This window comes from Myotis brandtii, unplaced genomic scaffold (genome assembly GCF_000412655.1).
Source record: "Myotis brandtii unplaced genomic scaffold, ASM41265v1 scaffold280, whole genome shotgun sequence".
NCBI classification, from domain to species: domain Eukaryota; kingdom Metazoa; phylum Chordata; class Mammalia; order Chiroptera; family Vespertilionidae; genus Myotis; species Myotis brandtii.
This window is the reverse complement of record NW_005360677.1, coordinates 1,048,692-1,073,821: the sequence shown is the minus strand read 5'-3', so window position 1 is coordinate 1,073,821 and position 25,130 is coordinate 1,048,692. Positions and strand designations below refer to the sequence as shown.

At 42.7% G+C, this 25,130-nt stretch overlaps 1 protein-coding gene across 6 annotated transcripts in view; it reads right to left on the bottom strand.

Moving 5' to 3' along the window:
• Nucleotides 1-25,130, bottom strand: part of NRF1 (nuclear respiratory factor 1) — a 95,958-nt gene that overhangs the window by 13,629 nt on the left and 57,199 nt on the right. For all 6 annotated transcript variants that reach the window (XM_014541845.1, XM_014541843.1, XM_014541844.1 and 3 more), the window contains 2 exons: nucleotides 20,640-20,797; nucleotides 13,933-14,057 (listed from right to left, as the gene is read on the bottom strand). In XM_014541845.1, the coding sequence (XP_014397331.1) occupies nucleotides 13,933-14,057; nucleotides 20,640-20,797 (283 nt within the window). The remainder of the gene's footprint in view (nucleotides 1-13,932; nucleotides 14,058-20,639; nucleotides 20,798-25,130) is intronic.

Sequence of the window (25,130 nt, the reverse complement as noted above, 5' to 3'; positions counted from 1 at the left end):
CTGGGCAGCCTGACATAACGGAGCCCTGAACCCATGCCTCTGGGTCCGTGTCATTAATCCCTCCTCTAACTTACTGGGCTGCCTTCTGGGTTGACTGGCCTGCTAGATAACCCTTCTTGGCCTCAGGTCACCCCAGGTTGGGATCCATGAAGGCAGAGTTGCTCCACCCTCGGGAGAATTCTAGCTAAAAAAGGCAGACGGAATAACACCAGAGAACCGCCACTTTATCACTCTTACTGATATAATGGATCTATAGGAATCATTAATGGTCACTGAGACCATTGGTGACCCGCAGGGTGTAGCACCCGGAGGGGCAGCCTCTCAGTTACCCCACCTCCAGCTGCTTCCTTCTTTCTCTAAAAAGAAGGAAGCCTCAGTCAGCACCCACTCGCAATGGGCACAACCTGCTCTACAGATGCCTGACAACAACACAGAACTTGGAAAAAGCAATGGCAAGAGTGACATCCACCCGGGAAGTTTCACAAATCCTCCAGCAAATGTGCCAGCACACCGAGCGCTTGTGGGCATGCTCTTAAAGTAGACCTTACGGTCAGCTCTTCTTGAGCTGAAGGGAGGGTGGCTCATTTCTCTCTACACTGGAATTTGTGACGTATTTTCTTGCAGCAGACTTACTTTCCTAATTATGTCTTCCTTCAGCTAATATGAATACTAATTTGTATCCCTGAAGCACTCAGCCGCTGTGGAGGTGGAGGAGATGGTCCAGGCTTCCTCTGACTTGCTTAGAGAAATTGTCTAAGGACTTAAAATGTGTCACGAGTAACCTGCATGACAGACCATCTGTATGTGGCATATAAGAGTTGAATATAATTCTATTTATAAAACCAACAGGCCACTTCTGTCTCTTGGGGCTGCTATGAGAAGAAGTAACATTTTATTTACATGATTGAAGTTCCTGAGATGAAAGACACTCCCTAAACTTGAGGGAGTATTGTTTCATCTAGGTTCTTTCTCAGGCATCAGAGCAGCCATGTAGCAGCTACCAGGGGCAGACAAATGGAGAAGCAAGATTAAAGGTCCTGCCCATGATCCCCAGAGTTGCTGAGAGTGGAAGCTGTGCCACCAGCTCAGTGTTCCACCCCAGGAGTGTTGTCCACACTCCACGCTGTACGCAAAATGAACAATTCACACACACACTTTTGGCCCTGAGTGTTCACATGCCCTCTTGTTAGTCAGAAGCACTGTTGAATGAGAAAAGAATTCTCCCCTCTCCCTTCCTCTCTGAAATCAATAAAAATATATTAAACAAAACAAAACACCCCATGACAATGAGGTACCACCTCACACCTGTCAGAATAGCTATCATCAACAAACGAGATGTGATGGCGAGGATGTAGAGAAAAGGAACCCTCGTGCGCTGCTGGTGGGAATGCAGACTGGTGCAGCCACTGTGGAGAACAGTATAGAGTTTCCTCAAAAAATTAAAAATGGAACTCCCATTTTACCCAGAGATCCCATTTCTAGGAATATATCCCAAGAAACCAGAAACACCAATCAGAAAGAATATATGCACCCCTATGTTCATAGTAGCGCAATTTACAACAGCCAAGATTTAGAAACAGCGTAAGTGCCCATCAGCAGATAAGTGGATTAAAAACAGTGGTACATCTATACAATGAAATACTACGCAGGTGTAAAAAAGAAAGAACTCTTACCATTTGCAATAGTATGGATGGACCTGGAGAGCATTATGCTGAGTGAAATAAGCCAGTCAAACCTCAGAAGGAAGGCAAGGGAAGAGATCAACCAATGACCTTGTATGCATATATGCATAACCCATGGACACAGACCATAGGGGGTGCAGGCCTGGGGTGTGGGCAGGGGTGGGCTGGGAGAGTCAATGGGGAAAAAGGGGCCATATGTAATACTTTCAAAAAGAAAGATTTAAAAAAAAAAAAAAAAGGAAGAAGAAAAAACAGAACTCTCTAGTCCAACAGTAGGACCGTGAAAGCTTAAGCAAGGCAAGGCCAGGGAGCAGGGCAGCAGAAAGCAGACATTCCTAAGATTATGAAATGGGTGGGAAAGGACATGAGATTCCTGAAGGAAAATATTTTAAACGTAAAAAGATAAAGTTCATAGTCTAAGTAACATGGCTGGAAGGAGCTGCTCCAAAAACATTCAAGCAAATTTCCTTTTCCTCCTCCAACAAGGCTGACATAGAAACACCAAGGCTTACTACTTAAGCAGTCAAGACACTTAATCTCGGAAGCCATGCTGCCCATTAGAACTCACTGTGAAGACAGATATGTATGTTCCCCATGTGCTGACCAATATGGTGGCTACAGAGCACCTGCAATGTGGTTAGTCAGTGTGACTGAGGAACTGAACCTTTGATTTTAATTAATTTACATTTAAAGAGCCAGTGCACGGCTCTAAAAGCTTTCCAGTATTTCACTGTACAGATGTACCACTGTTTTCCGGTGAGCCAAGTCCACATCATACATGTGCTTCAGTCATACATCAACTGCAGAACATGGTCAAGAGCTGCCTTTGTTTAGATGGAAACTCAATCTGAAACTGGATGCTCTACATTCACCTAAAATATATTTTCCTGGCATTTCCCTTATTTATATCACAGGCTTTTTTCCTTTGCTGCTCTACCCCATCCCCACCCCCGCTTATTTTAACACCCCACCCCCACCCCCATGGTGAGAAACTTTATCAGCATTTGAGAACAATACAGTTTGGCTGTGCACTATAAAGCTTCAAGCAGTAAGGAGAGGCTGGGCTGGGCAGTCAGGAGAATTGCTGGATGCCTCTCTATGAGCCAATCTGATAGCAGGGTCTTTGTAGTCTCGCTCAGAGCAGTGTCTCAGTTTCCATATATAGACCCCTTCAATGATTCTCAGGTCCAATTGCTGGCTTTACCACCGAAAAGATGTTTTTATCAATTCAACTTCAAAAACCCTATTTAGGCTCTGTAAATCTCTAAATTGGGGCCTTGCTAATAATGAAGATTTGGTGTAATTATAAAGTCACAGGCAATTGTGCTGACAAAGCCAAATCTATATGTCTCCTTGCTGGGCCTTTGCTCTCGGTCTGACCAACAGGAGGAGAAAAGAGGCTTTGTCAGGAGCAGATGTGCAGTGGGAGGCCCTGGGAAAGCAGATCTGTTGAATGAAGCAGGTGCCACTTAGACATTCACTTTACTGACTCCAACCACAACCTCCCCTTCATTTGATATCCTGCTCTTGGCAGGAGGATGGGGAGAGAGCATCACACAAAAAGGAAGCATGTTTATCCTGTTCAGATTACTGCTCTGCCAGGCTGCTGCTGCTGGGTTCTGCACACTTGCTCTTTATTAAGCAAATGGCAGACCTGGGAAGTGAATCCCTGTATTTACACAGGTAATCTGAGAGCCAGAGGGCCCCAAACCATACTGGCTGCAATGTGCAAGCTATCAGAGTTAACAGTACACTGACATTCCTTCAAAATCCTAGTGGAAACATAAATAAAAAGAGGAAAGTCCCCTTTACCCAAGAACCTAAAACACTTCAATCTGAAGAATTTTTCATGTCAAGAAATTCTTGTTCTTATGCGAACAGTGACTGATCCCATTTTTACATGCTCAATTAAAACCCACTTTTCAATCCACGTATTGAATAGAAATGACTGCAATGAAACTTGTTCGATTATGGCTCTGAATTTGGTATGCTACACACACACACAAATCCCTTTACAGAATATTACCTGCAATGAGGCACCAAGATTCTGTCTTGGTTACAAGGAGCTGGAATCATCTAAGACCAGAATCTGTCTTTCGAATACAAAGACTCAGAAAGATCTGGGGACCTAAAGGGAAGGAGAATGAGATAACGAAACATGTAACTTGACCTTCAGGACACTGGGGATGGAGGAGACCATGGTCAGTGGTGTCCATCTGCCAGATGGCAGGCATGTTCTTGGGAATCTCTGCCCAGAATGTCCCTGGCGCATCAGTTTCCTCAAGCTGAGAATACCTGGCACAGTCAGACCAAGGAGCAGATCAAGGTAGGCCACTGTGGCTTGATAATCTGCTAATTCCCACTGGGCTTCAAGGAGCCAACTCTGGAAGCACTCAGCTTTTAACATGGATAGCATCTAGAAGCTTCATCTGAGGCCATGGCCATGGCTCAGATGAGTCCTAAGAATAGAGACCAATGAATAGTGGCCAAACATTTCATTGTAAAAGGCCCTCTTCTTTTCTAGTCTTTAAGTCTTCAAATAGCAGAGCCTAGGTGAGCAATTCCTGGTGCACATATCACGAATGCCCGAGGCCACCCCATTCATAATGGTAGAGGGAGGGGACACCTCCCCTCTGGACTTGCAGACTGGGCAAGGAGAGAGATGACTCTAAACCCATAACACTTTCCAGAGGCCTGCTCCTTCTGAGGGTATCCACAGGGCAGCATCTTTGCAGGAGACAAAGGCACCCAAGAACCCTGACAACTGGAAACCCCCCTAGCTGGGGCGATGTCTGATGAGTGCCAGGAAAGGCCTGGTAATTCGGAGAATTGAATCTGCTTTGTCTCCCCAGCATGCCTGAGGGACAATGCTTCCGTCAGTGACAGGCTTTCTGAAGAGGGGTTCTCAGTGTGAGAGTCACTACCTGCTCCCTCCAATGGAGGCCTAGTGGACCAGAGCCTAAGAATGTGTTCCAGAAGTGCTAAAAGCAAATCTTCTGAAGATTGATTCCCTTCCCATCAGTGGTGTTGAATAATACTAACAGTGGCATAACAGTTACTGCATGCTCATGATGACCCAGGCACTAACGAGAGTAGGACTTATCTGCTGTCCCCAAAATTAGTGACATCAACATATCTCCCTGGACTGGGGAGTCAGAAAAACTGCCGCTTCCCTCCAAGAGCTACTCTGGTAGGCATTTTGGACTTCAGGAGATCATTATGAAGGCAGTAGGGAAGGAGGACAAGCTTCAGTGCTACGAAAGGGCTGGGTGAGTAACACCCAGGGGGCACAGAACTGTAAACCCCCTTTGGATATTCTAGAATTGAGAGTCCCATCGCCCATCTCCATATCACCATTCTTTAGAAGCAGCATGCGTCATCGTGCAGTCTGGAATTCACCCAATAGCAATGGCTTCCTTCAGCCTGTGACCCACCAGGCTCTGGATGTTTGATATTGGGGGGTGGGGGAAGGGGTCACTATAAATCCATTAGAGTGTGTGCTTGAAGATGCCTGTAACCAGGAAGAGAAACCTGTACTTGTGAGGCATCTAAGTTGAAATGTGCAAGTGGCCGGGGAAGTGGGTGTAGGCATCGCCACTGCCTCCTGCCGCAGGTTCTTCTGCTGGGGACTCTGTAGTGCACAAACAGGGTTTCTTGCAACCCTGCTGCCCAGCTATTTACTGGCTTCGGATTATTGCAGTCACGTGGTAGGTTTTTTCTTGTTTTGTTTTTAAAGCAAAGCCATGCTGTCCATGACCTGAGGTGACAGGGAAGCAAGGCTCAGGAAGCGTTGTGCTGTCCTCTCCTGTGCAGAAGGGGCACACCTTGCCAGGAGGCAGCAGTGTTTGTGCTACAGCCTTTAGTTCCGCCTATCGAACAGAACTTCCTGCAATGATGGAGATGTTCTGCATCCTTTTCAGTGCCCACTAGCCAGCTACATGTGCCTATTTAAGTTTAAATGTGAATAAAAAAATTCCGTACCTTAGGCCATGGTTACTGAGCACTTGAAATGTGGCTAATGTAACTGAATTTTAATTAACCTGCTTTTAAATGTAAACAACCACACATAATAAGTAGCTACCATACTGGACAGCACACCTTTAGATCTTGGGTTTTGATGCCATTTATTTGCCCCTGTAAGATTTATCATGACACTGACTTCTAAAAACAGGGCTCGTAAGCTCTGTCCCACTCACCTTACTGCGGGAAGGTGAAATAATGCCGAGAGAGCTTGCTTAGTGGTGGTAGTAGTATTGGAAGTAGAAAAAGAAAGGAAAAGAATGGAAAGAGATGATAATAGAAAAATAATTATGTACAACACTTACAGTCAAAAGGCAAAAATAGAGCGAAATTGAAGTTATTTCCTGGTATGACATCCACCAATATGTTTCCCAGAATGAAAACTCTTCATCTTAAGAGAACAGTTAGCTGACTTAAGTGGGAAAACCCTGTCTGCAAAGAAGGCGTGTTTCCTGCCTGGCCAGTGTGGCTCAGTTGGCTGGAGCATTGGCCCGTACACCAAAAGGTGGTGGGTTAGATTCCAGTCAGGGCACATGCCTAGGTTGCAGATTTGATTCCGTCAGGGCAAGTGTGGGAGGCAGCCGATCGATGTTTCTCTCTCTCTCTCCAAAATAAATCAATAAAAATAAATAAAAAGACGTATGATTCCAAAGGGGAATCAGTTGTAAGACAGAGGAATCTTCATTTGCCTTTTCTTACGGACCAGGCAAGGCCTCAGCATGGGTGACATCATCCTAGAGTCTTAGCTTCCCGTAAGGCCTCCCTATCAGTGGAAAAGAGGGCACTTAACTTATAGAGGGTGGCCCAAAAACCCAGACCTGCCATAGCACTGCTCTTTGGGGACTTTCAGGAGACCTGCAGCCTGAGACTCACTGCTCACACAAAACACTGATATTTAGGGGCCTGCCTGCTTCAAATCCTGGAGGCACTGAACTCATCGTTTGGTTTTTTTTTTGGATTAAAGGTACAAATAGCAACACAGTATCAAAGAGTACACCATCTTTTGAAGCTATTATTATGCTTACAATGACTGAAAATGCACTTACAATAAATCTTTATTTAAACTTTAATTAAAATACTGAGGCACAAAGTGATTTAATGTACCCTTTTGGGGAGCAACATTGACATATTTCCTAAATTTAATTTAACATTTACATTTCCACTGGCCCTTCTGGAAACAAGTCCATATACTAATGTGTCCAGAGAATGAAGAACACAGAAAAAGAAAGAATGAGAGGTGTATTTTACAGTGTATCAAGATGAGGATTGGCATTTCATCTCTTATTTTTAAAGAGGAGCTAGAAGAGGAAAACATGTAGTAAGTAATAATGGATGATGGTGGCGGTGATAAGGGGAAAATGAAGAAAGTCACCTGTCATGATGGAAGTTAAAATACAATGCAGTTGTAAGATCTGTAGAGAGATTATGCCATTAGTAGTAACAAAGGCTATATACTAACTACTGCAAACTATGTACTGGAAGGGAACAGCAGTCCTTGCCCAAGAAGTGTGATATAATCAAATCCAGGAGCCATTAAACAATGTCACCTTCTGCCCTAGCTGGTTTGGCTCAGTGGACAGAGCGCCGGCCTGCGGACTGAGGGGTCCCGGGTTCAATTCCAATCAAGACACATGCCCAGGTTGCGGGCCCGATCCCCAGTAGGGGGTGTGCAAGAGGCAGCCGACCAATGATTCTCTCATCATTGATGTTTCTCTCTCTCTCTTTCTCTCTCCCTTCCTCTCTGAAATCAATAAAAATATATTTAAAAACAAACAAAACAAAAACAATGTCACCTTCAACCAAGGTTCTTTCACTCAAGGTTACAGAAAGGGCTTCTGATCTATTCCCATTTTTACAGTACTCACCTCTGAGCACAAACGCTTCACTTGCATAAAGTATTTGCATCTGTCCTAAAGACAGGAAAGCAGGGTTTGCAACAGTGCTGTGTGCCCTGTTCAACTTAACTCATTTGGGAGAACGATGGAGAAGAAATTTGTGCTGACAGCTGATAATAATGTCATGTTTACCTGTGTCTATGTGCCCAGCACTATGCTAAGCACTTTACAGGAATCATTTTGTTTAATGTTCACAATTATCTTATGAGCATGGAACTATCAACCTAATTTTACAGTTAATGCTCAAGGAGGTTAATTTGCTTGCCCAAGATCACAGTTTGGTGGTGGTGCAGCTTTTAGAGTATCCAGCTAGGAGTTCACCACTACAAAACCAGTATTACATGAAATGTTAAAGAGAAAAGGAGGAGGAGGAGGAAGAGGAAGCGAAATAGGAGGAGGAGGAGGGAGGAGGAGGAGATTTATCAGGATGATCACTTAGTATCATAATAATAAAAGGCCAAGAGGCGTCACGCTGGGACGGGTAGGTCATGGGTGTGCCCCACAGCCTCTGTCAGTGCCTCAAGCCCCAGCAGCAGTGGCAGCGGCTGCAGCAGCACCCGCATGAGCACCCCGAGCAGGCAGCGCATTCCAGCGGCCAGCCCAGCGCACACGCATGGAGGTAAAGTCTCCAGGCGCCCGCTTTCCCGCAGGCCTGAGTCCCAGGACAGCTGGGGATGAGCTGGTGATCCCACAGGCCTGACAGCCGGCAGGCGGCAGAGGCGGCGTTCGGCCTGGGGACTGGCGAACAGGCAGAAGATGACCCTGATCGCAGGAGGCTAGGCCTAGGGACCCTACCTGCACGATTTAATCGTGTGCTGGGCCTCTAGTGTTACATAAAGTCTAATCACTGGGGTGTATACCTCAAATTAATATAATATTGTATGTCAACTGTAATTGAAAGATAATTTAAAAATAAGTAAAATAAACATCAACCACCAAAAAAGGAAAGATTTTGCCCTAGCTTGTTTGGTTCAGTGGATAGAGCTTCGGCCTGCAGACTGAAGGGTCCCAGGTTCAATTCTGATCAAGGGCACGTACCTTGGTTGCAGGCCCATCCCTAGCCCTGAAATGTTAAAGAGAAAAGGAGGAGGAGGAGGAAGAGGAAGCGAAATAGGAGGAGGAGGAGGGAGGAGGAGGAGATTTATCAGGATGATCACTTAGTATCATAATAATAAAAGGCCAAGAGGCGTCACGCTGGGACGGGTAGGTCATGGGTGTGCCCCACAGCCTCTGTCAGTGCCTCAAGCCCCAGCAGCAGTGGCAGCGGCTGCAGCAGCACCCGCATGAGCACCCCGAGCAGGCAGCGCATTCCAGCGGCCAGCCCAGCGCACACGCATGGAGGTAAAGTCTCCAGGCGCCCGCTTTCCCGCAGGCCTGAGTCCCAGGACAGCTGGGGATGAGCTGGTGATCCCACAGGCCTGACAGCCGGCAGGCGGCAGAGGCGGCGTTCGGCCTGGGGACTGGCGAACAGGCAGAAGATGACCCTGATCGCAGGAGGCTAGGCCTAGGGACCCTACCTGCACGATTTAATCGTGTGCTGGGCCTCTAGTGTTACATAAAGTCTAATCACTGGGGTGTATACCTCAAATTAATATAATATTGTATGTCAACTGTAATTGAAAGATAATTTAAAAATAAGTAAAATAAACATCAACCACCAAAAAAGGAAAGATTTTGCCCTAGCTTGTTTGGTTCAGTGGATAGAGCTTCGGCCTGCAGACTGAAGGGTCCCAGGTTCAATTCTGATCAAGGGCACGTACCTTGGTTGCAGGCCCATCCCTAGCCCTGTTTGGGGCAGATGTAGGAGGCAACAAATCAATGTGTCTCTCTCACATCGATATTTCTCTGTCTCTCCCCTCCCTTCCATTCTATCCAAAAATCAATGGAAAAATAGCCTCCAGTGAGGATTAACAAAAACAACAACAAAATATTTTCAAAATGAGTACCAACATGATCCTAATTAGGTTAAAATTTTTTATGAATGGGGTGGGGGAAGGCCATATTTTGAAAACTCAAAATGCTATTCTCTATAGTGGGATTATAGATGATTTTTATAATCAGGGCCAAAAATAAAAATAAAAACAACCCCCTAAACAAACAAATGCTATGCCCCCCCTTTTTCTTGTGGCAACTTTAGAGAAAATGTTGGCCATTAAAAAAAAATGCTGAACTTTCTTAGCAGCTCTGGTAAGAGGCTGATGGGACAATAGTTGAAGCAGATGACTGCCATTAATTTTGTTGATTAACTAAGAACTTCAGTTATCTGTTTTTACCCCCACCCCCCCTAGCTTTTAGGAATGAAGGATAGCTGCATGAATCTGCCATAAGATCTTAGACAGAAGAGTACTTCTGAGGTGGCCAAGTGCCAGTATAATTCTTATTTTTCATTATTTTTGCTAAAATAGGAAGAGAAAATAACAGGATCTGGTTCCCTGAGGATTACGAACAGTGGATAGCAAGGCTGGGTGGACGGTGACTATCACTCACAGAGCTCTTCAACCCTGTGTGAGCACACCTGTGTGGTCCTGGAGTCCAGCAGCACAGGGGTTCTAGGCTACAGAGGAGTAGAGTGAGGGGAAACCAATGGGCAATTTAAAAGTTGTATGACTTCTTATATTAAGGTGTGTTAGGGAGGGAAAAGGAAGAAATAACTGTGTTAAAAAAAATAATAAAGGAAGGAACTCATCCAGAGTCCTTTCCCAGCCAAAGGTAATTCCATCTGCATCTCAACGAAAAGAAAGGCACCTGCGAAAATCTTTAAATTGAACCTACCATGAAACTCCATCCTGAGAGATCAAAGACCCATTTACTGCAACTAAAAAAGGGAGAACATAAATGAAATAAAGTAATACCAGTGCCTGAGTAGCCCCTTTAGAGTTGGGATGGGGTAGGGTCCAGAAAAAAAGGGGAGGTCTTCAGGGCGCAAGGTTTCTGTGAGCTCTGTCCCTGTGACCTGGAATTTACCCTAGACAGAGAAATATCGATGTGAGAGAGACACATTGATTTGTTGCCTCCTACATCTGCCCCAACCAGGGCTAGGGATGGGCCTGCAACCAAGGTACGTGCCCTTGATCAGAATTGAACCTGGGACCCTTCAGTCTGCAGGCCGAAGCTCTATCCACTGAACCAAACAAGCTAGGGCAAATTCTGCTATGCATGGGTCATGATCTTTAACTTGAAAACCACTGTCCTACAGGACACTGCTTTCATATCCGCACACTGCCCCAGCCATCTCTCACTGGGTATTGTACTCCATCAAGTTCCACACATTCTAGTAATGGTCCTCCATCCCCTCTAGTTCCATCCGAGAAGATGCTGAAAAATTTTTGTCTCGGGCCTGAACAATATCCAAATTGCCCTTAGAAGAGTCATCTGCTAGTAGGATTTTTACTTAAACCCTATTCGGGAACCTGAGGTGTATTGCTCCCCAGTGGTATCTGTTTCAAACAGCACCTTGTTCTGGTGCTTCCTGTTAATAAACTCTCCCTGATAGTACCCTTGGTCTACTGGTAGACTCCTTAAGCTTGTCATCACAGAAGTGACAAATGTTGGTAACAGGACACAATCTGAAAGAATAATGAAAAGAGAGCTTCTATAGTTCCAGTCCCAGGGTAAATGCTGCAGCACTATGGGTAAAAATGTTAGCAGACGGAGGAGCATCAGAATTATTTGGATCATATCCAATATGAGTCATTCTTTGGATACCCAAAGGAAAAACGAAATAATCAATCTTCACTTAAAATTGCTGGGATGAGGCACAGCTCAATGGTCTCGTTTGATATAAAAAAGCTGCTTGGAGAAGGTAATAATTCCAACTGCCAAGTCTGAGTTCAGCACATGTGGGCAGTCACAAACTGGGGATGACCTGCTTTGGGGAACCACTGGCTTTTAGGATTAGACCAGAATTTTCTCTTATCACAAATGTAGCCAACAACATAAAATCAACACAACTGATTCACACAACCCAAAGCTACTGAAGAGGCAGCTTCCAGGAATCAATAGTAGTGGGTGTGGTTCAACTTCACTGCATGGCTGAACAGATCTACTTGACTAGAGAGAGACTCAGAGGGTCCATCGAAAGGTGAGGCTGGGAGGAGTTCAGAACTATAAAGCAGTCTGTTCTCCTCACCCACACAGGTCAAGCCCATTACATTAGAAGGGATAACAAAGTCTCCTATCAAACCCACACAGAGTAGTCGTCTTAGCAGTTCCATAGGGAATAACAGCATCTGCACTTCAAAAGAATGTCACATAGCTAGACATCTTCCCTTTCATTTAAGGTGGGTTAGGACTCAGATGAGGAACAGAGAAAAGCAAGCAGGATTCTGGTTAAAGCAGGTTTGCCTTCATTCTATCTATCCTCCTTTTCACCCTACACATACGTGGCTATGAGATGCCCTTTATCCTGCAGGTTCTCACTAAGGTCATCTGTCTCTATTTGGGTTAGTTCAGGGAAGCCCCCAGCCCTATAGAAAAAGCAGGCTATAACTTAGCATTTGATATTTCTTTGTTTTTTAAATAAATGATTCTTAGAAGCCACAATGGCTGTTTATATTTCCTATGTTATTCTTTTTAAAAAATATGTTTTTAGTTATTTATTTGTTAATTCTCACCTGAAGATATTTTGTCTATTGACTTTTAGAGAGAGTGAGGCACGGGGGAGGGAGGGAGGACAGAAAGAGAGAGAGAGAGAGAGGAAAAAAAACAAACATCGATGGGATAGAGACACATTGATGATACACCAGTTGCCTCTGGCAACCCAGGTACCCTGCCCTTGACTAAGAATTGAACCTGGATCCTTAAATGTGTGGGCTGAGCACTAACCACTGACAAATATTGGCCACGACTGTTTTTATTGATTTTAGAGAGAGGGAGAAAGGGGAAGGGGAGGGAGAGAGAGAGAGAGAGAGAGAGAGCTAGCTAGAGAGAGAGAGAAAAAAACATCGATGGCTGCTTCCTGCAAGCCCCCTACAGGGGGTGGAGCCCCACAATGCCCAATGCGGGAATCTAACCGTGACCTCTTGGTGCACGGAATAACGGAACAACGCTCAACCCACTGAGCCACATCGGCCAGGACTCCTATGCTATTCTTCTCTGGGGGACAGAAGTACTTTCTTCTTCCCACTTCCAAAGGAGGACACAGAATCATTCTTCCTTCAAAGACTTTTCCAACTAAAATCTTATTCAATTCTTAGGGACTACCCTAAAAAAAAAAAGTGCCAGGGACATTTTTCAGCCACTAATGCCATTAAGGAACTTTCTGCCTGGGAATTGTAAATAAATATATTGGGTTTTCTCCCCATTTGGTCTTCCACAGCAGTATTACTGTCTTTGTGGAGGTGACTAACCCAATAAAAATAAAAAATAAAGGAACTTTCTGCCTAAACAAATGTATGTTATTATCTATCCTCTTTCCAGGACTTTAACAACAAATATACAAAACCACAGAGCATCTTATAGACATGTCTAATCACTCTGTTCGAAATTAACATAATATTGTCTGCCAACTGCAACTGAAAAAGCACCACAGGACACCTAATCTGACCCGCTTATATAGAATTTAAAACAAAAGCCTAATAAACAATCACATATTGTCTCACACAACAGGGCTGGTCCTCCTCTTAGACCCAGACTCCTGAGGCACTTCCCTGGGCAGCCCATCTTGGTAACTGACCACCAGAGCCTGCAAAAGTGGATCCGAAGAGCTGGGCTGGAGTTGTAAATTTTTGCTGCCATATTTCTATGAACGTTATCCCTTTCATTTATTCAGGAAATAATCAATATCCAGGAAGTCAAAGAGCTGGGAAAGAAGGCCAGAGTGGCAGGATGCTATTGGCTAAATCCAGGTCCTTGGTGAGGCCACGTTAACAGGAGGCAGAACCTCAGCACCACCCGGAAAGGCACCTCCAGCATAGCCTACTGCTGCCGCCGTGAGATGGTGGCACCTTTCTCAGATAGAGCATTGCACCAGCCACGATGCACCCGCCATGGAGAGTCTCTGCTATAGTAAAGGCCACTGATCTCTCCCACAGGACAGCAGATTTTAAAGTACCTCTCAGCAAGTCCTGTCATAGCAAAACAGTCGCTTCTCAAATAAGCTATTCAGTTAGGTAACCATTACCATGGCTCCCCACCACCCTGCCCCAGGAAACCCCAAGTCTCCCACTGGTGAAAAGAATCAGGGGCTCCTAGACTTTTCTGAGGCATCAATGGCCTACCACTAGAGAAAAGCTCAAATCAAAGCTCAACCTCTTTCTGAAGGGTTTGTCAGTCATATCCTGAAGGTTTAAGTGGAAACAAGGAAGAAATTGAATGAAATATTTATGCTCTCTCACCATTAGCATCTTGGACGCCAGTAAGTGCTCCAACGGCTGCTGCGGTTTCCCCCGACAGGACGATCTGTCCCCCCCCTTGCAAGGTGGCTTCGGCCAGTGTGGCGACAGCATGGGCGGCAGCTTCACTGCAGGTACAGAACAGGAGAGGGGGTGTGAGGTGAATGAAGGCACAGCACTGCAGCTAGAGAAACCACCCTTCCTTGGACTCTCCACGACTCCGTGTTGTGAGCCGACCAGCAAGCACACGATTCCACTGCTACTGGACAGAGCCAGAGTAATTTTTAAATGATAATAAAGAGCCAGAGAAACACCAAGTGTTACCTACAGTATTTCTAAAGCTACTGTGAGAGTTTCCTTAAACCTAGGAAATGGGTGTTTGAGGACAGAAAGCAAGCATTGTAAGTCTCCTCTTTATCGATAGTGACTGAGTGCTTGTGAGCCAAGTGGAGCTCCGATCCATATTCACAATGGAAAAACCATTTTGGTTGTCAATCACAAGGTTTCCTTTTCTTCTTCTCTCTTTACAGTAACACAAGACAGATAATCACCTGAAACTGCCCTTTTGTAGCCAAGAATAAATAATAATCTGAGGAGTCAGCAACCTGGATTTGCTATTCAATTAATATTAAATAATAACAATTTGGCTTATATCCATGATTTTAAATACAAAGTAATAGTTAACTACTATTCTGCAAAGTTCAACTCTTCCCTTTGTCTCACTGTACATGCAGGCAGTGCTAAATTAAGACTTAAAATTTTAAATGATCACTATAAGCCCAAACTCCTTGACCTAGAAACACAATAAAATAATAAACCTCCCTTCATTGCAAAACAAACACTCTGTACAATAGATATTAACCATGTTTATAGTGAGCTCTATTCTAGCAGTGTGTCCCATTTTTCTTTTCCTTGCTATATGCTTTTACTCTATGCATAAACACCCACTTTTACTTATTCTATGATGCTATAAACTATATAATGTGCTATTATTTTATGTGTCATTAAGAAAGAAAAGAGAAATTCCTGACAATTGTAAAAGTAAGACTATAATTTATCATCCATATTTCAGAGATGTTAAAATGTGTGTGTGTGTGGGGCGGGGGGGGAGGATAAATTTTGCACCTCTCCTGGGAAAGTATCAGGTACCACTTCGCACGTTACTGAGGAAGTATGGAAAGTAGGCATATTAAGAGGGTGTCATTTAGTTTAGCAGAGGTGGACAAAGTCCTGGGTTTGACACCAAATGAGACAGTTGACTCAGCTTTGTTCTGAGGCTGCAGACTTTGCCGGAACTATGACAGTCACAATTACAAGCTGGAGGTGGGGATGGGCAAGGGGCTGTGGACTGGTTAAGGTAAACATGATGACTGTGGGCAAAGCAACATGTATCATAATGTCACTTTTGTCTAAGAAAGTCAGCAGACAGCAACTGCTGTAACATCCCCCCTGGGGAAGACTTCTTGGTCACTAAAAAGATTCTAGGAAGCAGTAAAAGAAACTGAATGAACAGAAAAGTCTCATTAAAAAGAAAATTCTCTTCTTGTTACTTTTTTTAACTTTTATGTCTTTATGTTTAAAAGTTATTTTTTTCTAATAATAAAATACATGTAAGCCCTAGCTGGTTTGGTTCAGTGAATAGAGTGTCCGCCCTCGGACTGAAAGGTCATGGGTTCAATTCTGGTCAAGGGCATGTACATTGGTTGCAGGCTTGTTCCTTGGCCCTGGGTGTGTGCAGGAGGCAACCAATCAATGTGTCTCTCTCACATTGATGTTTTTCTCTGTCTATCTCTCCCCCTCCTTTCTACTCTCTCTAAAATTCAATGGAAAAATATCCTTGCGTGAGGATTAACAAAATAATAATAAAATACATGTAAAAACTTGTAAAAGTTTCATTAAGTATAAAAAAATTTAAACTATACAGAGATAATAGTATTTCCTTCTCATCTTAAACACAACTTTAAACAGATAATAATCAGAATCATACTGTATACAGTTTTATAGCCTGCTTTTTCACCTAACATTGTATTGACCCCACATATTCTTTGACATTTATTAAAATTAATAAATTAAATTCCAAAGTGCTGACTTTTCCCTTTTAAAGTTACATAGCTGTGGCAACCTTTAATTTGGAGGCTTCTTCCTTTGACTTGAAATATATAATCATGACCTTGAACTAAATTTATTTCCTTCATAAACAATTTTGGGATATAATTGAGGTTGAGCAAAAAGCTGAACAAAATACAGAGTTTACATGCAGCCCATGTAAAAGCTAAGACAATCCTTTATGAGTTCATCTTGGTGAACTGATACTCCCCAGCCAGTCACTCCATAGTATCTGTAACATGAATTTAGAGCCGCAGGGGAGCCTTGATCCGGAATTACTACTAAGGATATTCTGTACAAACCACATGGCAAATTTTAATTTCAAAGTGCTTCGTAAGTATCAGAGATAGTAAAATGAAGTACTATTTAGTGCCTAGATTCTTTATTGTTAATATTTTTCTAAAAAACTTGTGTCAAATAATACCAACATCCTATTTTACAGTGTTAACACTCTGACCTGAGACTTCATGGGAAGCTAAAAAGTATGTTTTTTGAAAAAAGCTGCAGCTGTGTGGAGAAGGAAGCTGCAGATGAGAACTGTTTATGTGGAAACAGGATTTTTGTTTACAGGTTACCTCGGCCACTGCTCATTCCCAGTTTTTAATCACAGTTTACAACAATCTTATTTCTATGACCATCAAAGGTGATGCCCTGCCACTCTTGTGCACTCCGGGCACATGCTTTTAGTGTGGAGTTTCACAGGCAGTGATGGGGAGGGCAGCTACCCAAGTCCTCACATGAAAGTTTACCTGTAGCCAATTACTACTATTTTATTTTGCCAAAAGCTCTAAATATTTAAAGTCATTTTCTTTAATACCTTTCTAAAATGTTAAGGTAAGTGTGCTCTCCCTTCGGGAGCATGCCCATGCCTTTCTTCCCTCTCAGGCATGCATCTTTACTTTCCTCTCCTAAACTCTAAGGGTCCCCACGAGACTTGCAACCAGGGAGTAATGGGCAGTGGCAGCCCATCCCAGGCGAACCCTCTGAACTTGTCTCGAAGGCCCCCTTTCCTGACTTTTCAGCAGCCCCATCTTGGCTTATTTCTCTACTGTGACTTTCTTTTTTCTTTTTAATATATTTTTTATTAATTTCAGAGAGGAAGGGAGAGGGAGAAAGAGATAGAAACATCAAGGATGAGAGAGAATCATTGATTGGCTGCCTCCTGCACGCCCCCTACTGGGGATCGAGCCTGTAACCTGAGCATGCGAATTGAACCATGACCTCCTGGTTCATAGGTCAATGCTCAACCACTGAACCACACCGGCTGGGCTTCACTGTGACTTTCACTTCCCAGTGAGCCAACAGCAGCCTTACCTTGGCTCACTTCTTTTCTATAAGGTCTCTAGAGAGCCACAGCAGCCCCACAATATCTCTCTTGTAGCTTCCTCTATCCTAAGCCTTTCTTTTTTCACTGTCCCCAGCTTTAATAAACGTACTCTCAAAATAAGTAAACAAATAAATAAAAGAATAAATAAATAAAATGTCACAGTAGAAGAAAAGCCGGGGACCACCAACCACCGAAGCAATCTGGGCTGCCAGGGAGGAAGGGTCCAGTGGAGAGGACAGGTCCACAGGTCAGTGAGGTTCGTTTTCCATCCCCCGTCAGGAGCCACAGGCAAAGCAGCCATGGATGGAGGTTTTACACGAGGCATCAAGACGGGGTGACTCCAGTGGTCAGCAAATCCAGTTCCAAACTTATTCTAACCACTTACACCAGATTTCATAAAAAGTGACCAAACGCTACTGCTGGAAATAGATTACCTTTACTTAAAAGGTGAATAGGCATTAAAATGTCTCTAAGCTACCACTTCACAATTTTTTGACAAAAGTCATTTCCTAACTTTTTATTTGCAAGTGTCCAACCTTCTTTACAAGAAAAAAGCAGTTACACAGTCCCTGCCCTCCATTTCCAGAGAGGATTTCTAATCTAGTTTGTCCATCCCATTTTACTGGCAAATAAATAACAGTCCATACATGAAAGCCACATTTTATTTTAATAATATCTCTATTTTTAACTCAACAGTATTTTCTTTATAAAAAAAGGCAAGAGTAATTTTTTCTTTGGAAATTTGACTCACTTCTTTTTTAAGCAGTTTCTTCACAGCAAAAGAACAGCAACTCTAAATTCCTTGAGAAGAGGAATCAACTTAAGCATTTGTTTCCTCATAGCACTGAGTCACAGCACTACACACAGTAGACAGTAAAAATTGTCTTGGTGTCAACACACTGAATTTCTACTAAGGCAACTGTAGATTCAGCCTACAAGTATTTATCATGTATGCAGACTGACTTGTTTAAGAGGAAATATAAATCTAGGGCAGCTTAACCAACAAACTGAATCTAAAAGTAATCACTACATTGCAACAGCCAAATGATTCCACTTCCTTTCCTCTAGCTGTTCAGGCTGAATAGCTCTACTTTTTTTTGGAGCTGTGATGCTCTGTTCTTCACTTTGATTCTCTCCTCATCTCCTTCCTAAAAGTGTTGCTTTATTATATATTTGGAAAATAATTAAAATTAACTACTTTTCAGACATTTTCATGACAGTTTATCCATAGCCTCTTTGGCTTATAATAATGCCAGGGTGGGCTAAAGGCTGTCTGAGTCCAGGGCCCGTGTTCTGACTTGCTATACAAAAGTCTTCTGGCAGCATGGCTGAAAAACAGGTCCGTCCTGCATCTGTCCTGATCCCCTTCCCCCTCGAACAGATGAAGGCGCCCTCTGCCTTCTTCTTCCCCACCTGCCATCCCATGCAGCTCGCCTCTCTTCTCACTCTGCGCCCACATCTGCTGTTTACAGTGCAGCAGAGGTGCAGGTGATTATTAGAGAACCATGCCTGTCCCATCTGCACCTGACACAGACTGCTAGGCGGGAGCAGCTCTATGAACTCACTTTGTTACCATAGGAACAAAGACCAGATTTCTTAGTGTATTTTCACTACGATGACTTCCAGAGTGCATCTCATCCCTTAGGGAAGCCAACACCAAGGACGTATGTCTTCAGTCCAATCCTCCTGCCATTAGACAGTGGGTTACTTCTCTTGGAATCAGAAAACCCCTGATGTTCCCCTAACAGCCTGCTACAGCCTAGTCTTTGCTGTCAGGTGTGGTTTCTTCACCCACAGCAAAGGCTGCAACACACTATCCCCCAGCACTCATTGGGGCGTTGAACTACTTGATTGCAAACAGATTTCAACATCTCTTTACTCCTCCCACATGCCACAGTGAACCACATTCTCCTTCCTTTGGAGTAAACACTATAGCCACTCCAGCTGCATTTGAGTCTGTTAACAAGCTCTCCCGGGAAACCAATACCCTCCTTGCCTTTAGAAATAAGCCCTGGTCCGTAGGATGTGCCTCATAGTTTCCACAATGTGCAGGGTTTCCAGGATACTCTTCACTGGAAAGCACTGACCCAATGAAATAAAGTTTTGCTGGTCTTTAATGGCGGGTAAAGGGAGGGGCGTTCTCTTTCTGGCCAAGGCTTTCAGGAAGCCTCTCAAAGCAAAGAGTGGGATTGGGCCAAAGTGTGAGAAATAAAGTAACACTTTCACATTATTGAACAGCAACATGGTTCAATGGGCTAAGAAAAAAGTTTCAACTGCAGGTCACTCAGGGACTCAGTGGGTGACTCTGGGAGGACAACTGTGTGTGGTTCAGTTTTCTGTGCCTAATCAACCCCCACGTCCTGGCCATACTTCCTTCAAAACCAGTCACGTCATCTCCATTGTTACGACTTTAGTTTTCAGGCCTTTGACAAATCACACCTGGATTGCTTCTTCCAATCTGGTATTCTATTTCTAATCTCTTCTCACTATAAACTATTTAAATAACTATAATTCCTGAAGTGCTAACTTTGGGCTGGATACTTTGTTGAGAGTCTTATATACATTATCTTATTGAATCCTTTTTATTCTACATGATGAAAATCATCCTTATTATAACTATGAGAAGACCCAGGTTAGGAGTTAAATTTCTCAAGATCAAATGGCTAGTAAGTGGCAGAGCTAGGATTCAAACCTGAATCTATGTGACCGCCTAACCTCCTCTACAGCCTCTGGAAAGCATTGTACATAATCCTAGCAAGGCTTTCTAATCTCTATCACAACCGACCTAAACTTTAGCTGATTTTCATATTTTGGAGAGTGATCCCACTCCTCTGAATTTCTATGATATCCAGCCTATACTACACAATTCAAGAGTCGATTACACTCCGAGTAATACTGCTTGCTAAATGTATTACTTAAACCAATCTTCCCAATGGTTTCATTGACGGAGACATTACATTTTAGAGCACTCTTCATTTACAACCTCACCTAACAGAGTGCTGGGATGTCACAAGAGTTCAATGACCACCAAAGACTAACAGCTGCTGTATGTATAAAACTACTTCATTCATTCATTACCTTGTGCCAGGAGCTGACAAGGGTCTCAAATGCATTGAGTGTGGATGAGGGCTGATTAGAAGTCAACTTACAATATCCTAAGGGCTAAGAGCATTAAACTCCAACGGCCAATTGTGACAAACTGAGGTCCATTTCTCTACAACCGGTATGGAGGGACAGATTCGCCATGCTCATTTATTCTCCCCACCCCTGCCTCCACCTGTTGAGCGCCATGGTGACTGTAGCTCCCTGTTGCATCTCCTGAGAAGCTGCCACTGCGGCCTCCGCCAATGATGCCACTGCCTGTGTGGCCTCCGAAGCTTGCGTCGTCTGGATGGTCATCTCACCTCCTTGTAACGTGGCCCAATTTTGTTCCACCTGAAGCAGAAAAGACATGATAGTAAAGAATCAAAGTCACAAAAGGATTATGATTTTTAAGTCATTTTTCTAATAAATTGTTATGTGCTCAGCCAAATAGATTTATACTTTTAAATGAACATGACCTACAATGTACAGAACACGGTTTTAAGTATGCTATCTGTTGTGCAAAAGGGGGTGCGGAATTAGAATATATATTTGAACTTGCTTATATTTGCATAAAAAATTCTGGAAGGATACCAAAGAAACCACTGAAAATATTTTCCTTAGTTTGTGAGCTGAGGTAGGGTGGGGTTGAGGTAATAACTTGAATAGGAGTCAGAAAGCAAGATTTTTCCACTGTACATTTTAAAATAATTTTTGAAATATCTTAGCCTTATCAGTTACCTATTCAAAAATTTTAATTTAGAGCATAAATGTAATTAAAATATATTCATACTATACCAAAGGGAATATGCCAGAACTCTAGACTCTTTGTCCAAAGGCCATTACTGTTACCTATTTCTTGTATATCTTTGCAGGGATATTCTTTCTATGTGCAAGAATATTTACATACACATACTCCTCCTTTTTTTTTTTTTAAATATATTTTTATTGATTTCAGAGAGGAAAGGAGAGGGAGAGATAGAAACACCTATGATGAGACTCATTGATCAGCTGCCACCTGCATGCCCCCCACGGGGGATCGAGCCCGCAACCCAGGCATGTGCCCTTGACTGGAATCGAACCTGGGACCCTTCATTCTGCAGGCTGACGCTCTGAGCCAAACCAGCCAGGGCTCCTCCTTTCTTTTAAAAAATAAAAAGTGGCAGTATATTCAACATATCCTTTGGACCTTGCTTTTTTCACAAATAATACATCTACGAAATGACTATGTTGAGACATATAAAACTACTTCATTCATTCAGGATTCATAATAATGGCTGCACAGCATTGTATTATACAGATACACTATGATTTATTTAACCAGCCATCATTTAATGGGCATTTATAGTTTCTAGTCTTTTGCTATTATAAACAGTACTGTGATGAATAGCCTCAAATACTACTTTGTACATTTTGAGTTTATTTATAGAGTAAATTCCTAGAGATGGAATTGTATATTAAAGTCATTTTGCATTTTTATTTTTGATGGAAATTGCAAATTCAGTAATTTAATGTAGCAAAACCTGCTTTGCTTTTATTGGGGAGGAATGATGAAGAAACAGAACAACACACTACCAGTCACAGAGTAGAAGAGAATTCAGCTTTGCTAGACCTAGCACAGGTTTTATCAACTGTGTACTATTAACATTTGGACCAGGTAATTCTTTATTGTCAGAGGCTGTCCTGTGCATTGTGGATGTTTAGCAGCATCCCTGGCTTCTACCTGGTTAGATGCTAAAAGCACCTCCCGTTATGTCAATCAAAAATATTATCTTCACACATTGCCAAATGTTCCCTCTGAGGGGTTTGTTGGGGGTACTCGTGATTGAGAACTACTGATTTTAGTACAATGCCTTGCATTTAGAGACTTCTCAGCTCTGGATATCTAAATCTAACCACTTCAGTCCATTTTGCTCAATAATCACCAGTTGATTAATTATTCTCCCTCAAAAACAAAAAGCAGCAGGGCAAAATATGGGAGGTGATAAATCAATCAGCTGAGGTAGATACTTCTATGGACTTGAGTCCTCAGGACATTAGCTGTGCTTACTGGATCTCTTGCTGTTCCCGCTTCACATAACTTGTGCCCACATGTTACTGTGTCCCAAAGAAAGTTCCACAAATTCTGCTTTGGTTCTTTTACCATACTCAGATTATGACACTGCTTCTCAGAATGTTTGTCAAAAGCCCCCCAGAGAATGAGATATTCCTTTGAGCTACCTTAGTATTTGTCCTGGGTTCTCATAGGCAATGGACTGTGTCAGCAAGCCTTCAGGGCCCATCACTAAGAGGCGGAGACATCCTAGTTCCTTCCCTTGGAGCTGCAAAGTTGCCCACTCAGAAACTCACAAAACTCTGACTTTCTCAGGTATTACCTCTTTGATCTCATTACTCCGATGAGCATCACTGCAAACAATGCCATTTTAGATGGCAAGTTACACTGCCAAGTCGTAGATGCTCAAAGATTCCACTCAAAACATCAGTGGGAGTTGGCCAGCCCTGTCACCTTTTGCCATTAAACATTCTTCCTTTTTCCAGATCTGCCCCTCAGTATTTTTGCCCATCCCACTACTGAGCTGGCCTGGTACAGCTCTCCCAAGCATTTATACTCCAATGGCAGTAACTTAATATATAGACATTTAATTTTTTAAATGTATTTATTGATTTTTGGAGAGAGAGAAGGGGGGGGGGAAGAAAAACATCAATTTATTGTTCCACTTATTGATGCATTCATTGGTTGCTTCTTATATGTGCCCTGACCGGGGAGCAAACCCACAACACTGGTGTATCAGGGCGATGTTCTAACCAACTGAGCTACCCAGCCAGGGCCTGATATACATACATTTAGTTACAACTACATCTGTAGTGAAAATGACATTAAAATGTCTCCATATACAGTATAATTTAAGGAAGTTAAATTATAGGCATGAAAGATTAATGGATGTTGGTAAAAGGTGGAGAGGAAGTAGAAAAGAAGCAGACAGGGATTTCTATTAAAAAAAAAAAGGCAGGTGATAAATCAGCTTAGGTATGAACACTTCTTTGGAATTCCTATTTTTGAGTCTCAGTGCTTTAGTTGTATTTGCTTGAGCTCTTGTTGCTCTCCCTTTCCATCTGTGTGGTTATCTATTCCTGGATGTCACCATGTCCCAGAGAAAGGGCCACAAGCCCTAGGAGGAAAGATATTCAGAAGATGTACAGTTAGCTTCTATGCTTTGCTGAAAAAGACCCACTACAGTGAGGCCCTTCAAACTGTGGCTACTCATATCCCCCCTCTAGTCACAGTTAATCACCTGTGGCTCTCCCACACTTTCAAATGCCATGCAGCATGTGCCGCTCCCTTTGACAGGAATACAACTCCCATCCTTCCAGCCTGTCTTCCTGTCCACCCTTCTAGTCTGAGTTCAGGGGAGACTGCAGGAGCGAGACAACTGCACTCCCCTACGGTCCAAGGTTCAGGGCCTCTCCTCTGTGTTGCACAGCACTCTGGGCTTGCTTCTATAGGATCCTTCTCTCATTGCCACTGTTTTGTGGTGATTTTTTTACCACCTACCTGTGTGCTCCTTAAGAGCAAGAGCAGTCTTTATTTTAGTATCTATAGTGCCTGACAATGAATGTGTTTGCTGAAGGGATGAATGAAGAACATACTCCTTCATTCATATTTTCCTACTTTTTTTTACCTGTATTTCAGGTAAATAATATTCACTAAAAAAACCCACCTAAAATAAGTTGTGCTACTTCAAAACTGTTACATGTGTTGGTGGTTCAATTTAAAATTTATGCCTCTAAGGTTTTTGTACTTTGGTTTTTTTCCTTCTAACATGATCATATATACCATTATTATCAGATTTCTATTATTTCAAATTTTGACTTTTCTGATACATAATACAATTAATATCACCAACACCTATTGGTGGTCTAATCATACACAGAATTCTCAAATCCATTTGTATTTGTAAATATGCCATCAAAATTGAAATTGTATAATTATTTTGAAATCAACATATTTATCTCATATTATTTGGAAATTCTATTCTTGTTCATTTCTAAATATCTACCTACCTTTTTGTGTGTCCCTAATTAGTTATAAGATGCCTAAGGTTAGAGACTTTTGTTACTGGATATTCCAGCATACAGAGTACTCAAACAGATTTGGGAGACCATATATTACCAGAACAGACAGGCCCCCAAATAATTCTTCCATTTGGACTAAATGTAACCAAATGTAACTAACCAGATATTAAAGGCAGTGTGCTCTAATGAGCGGAGCTCTCACCGGCAAGGTTGGGATAATAAGTGACCTTACAACTTCTAAAAGTATGGGTAATGTTTACTTTTGTAAAGTACTTTTGGTTTTTTGGGAGGAAAAATGCTAAACACAAGGCAGCAGAATGTTTTTACTGAGTCACCTGAGGTAATGTTTCACTGGCTTGATGTGGTCTTATCTGCCTCAAGTCAGTGAGATATTTCGACTAATTACCGTTCTTATGGCTCAAAACTAAGATGCTAACATCCATGTCAATGTCTAAGAGAAATCAGAAGCCAAACAGAATCATACTACAAAATCTAAAAAGGTTTGCCACTTTCTGAGATAACCTATGCTTCTTCTCTTTATCTCCTTTTTGTTTTACTGGAAGGGAGGAAAGAGATTTTTTTATCTGACTGACTGGGGATTAATCAACAGGCT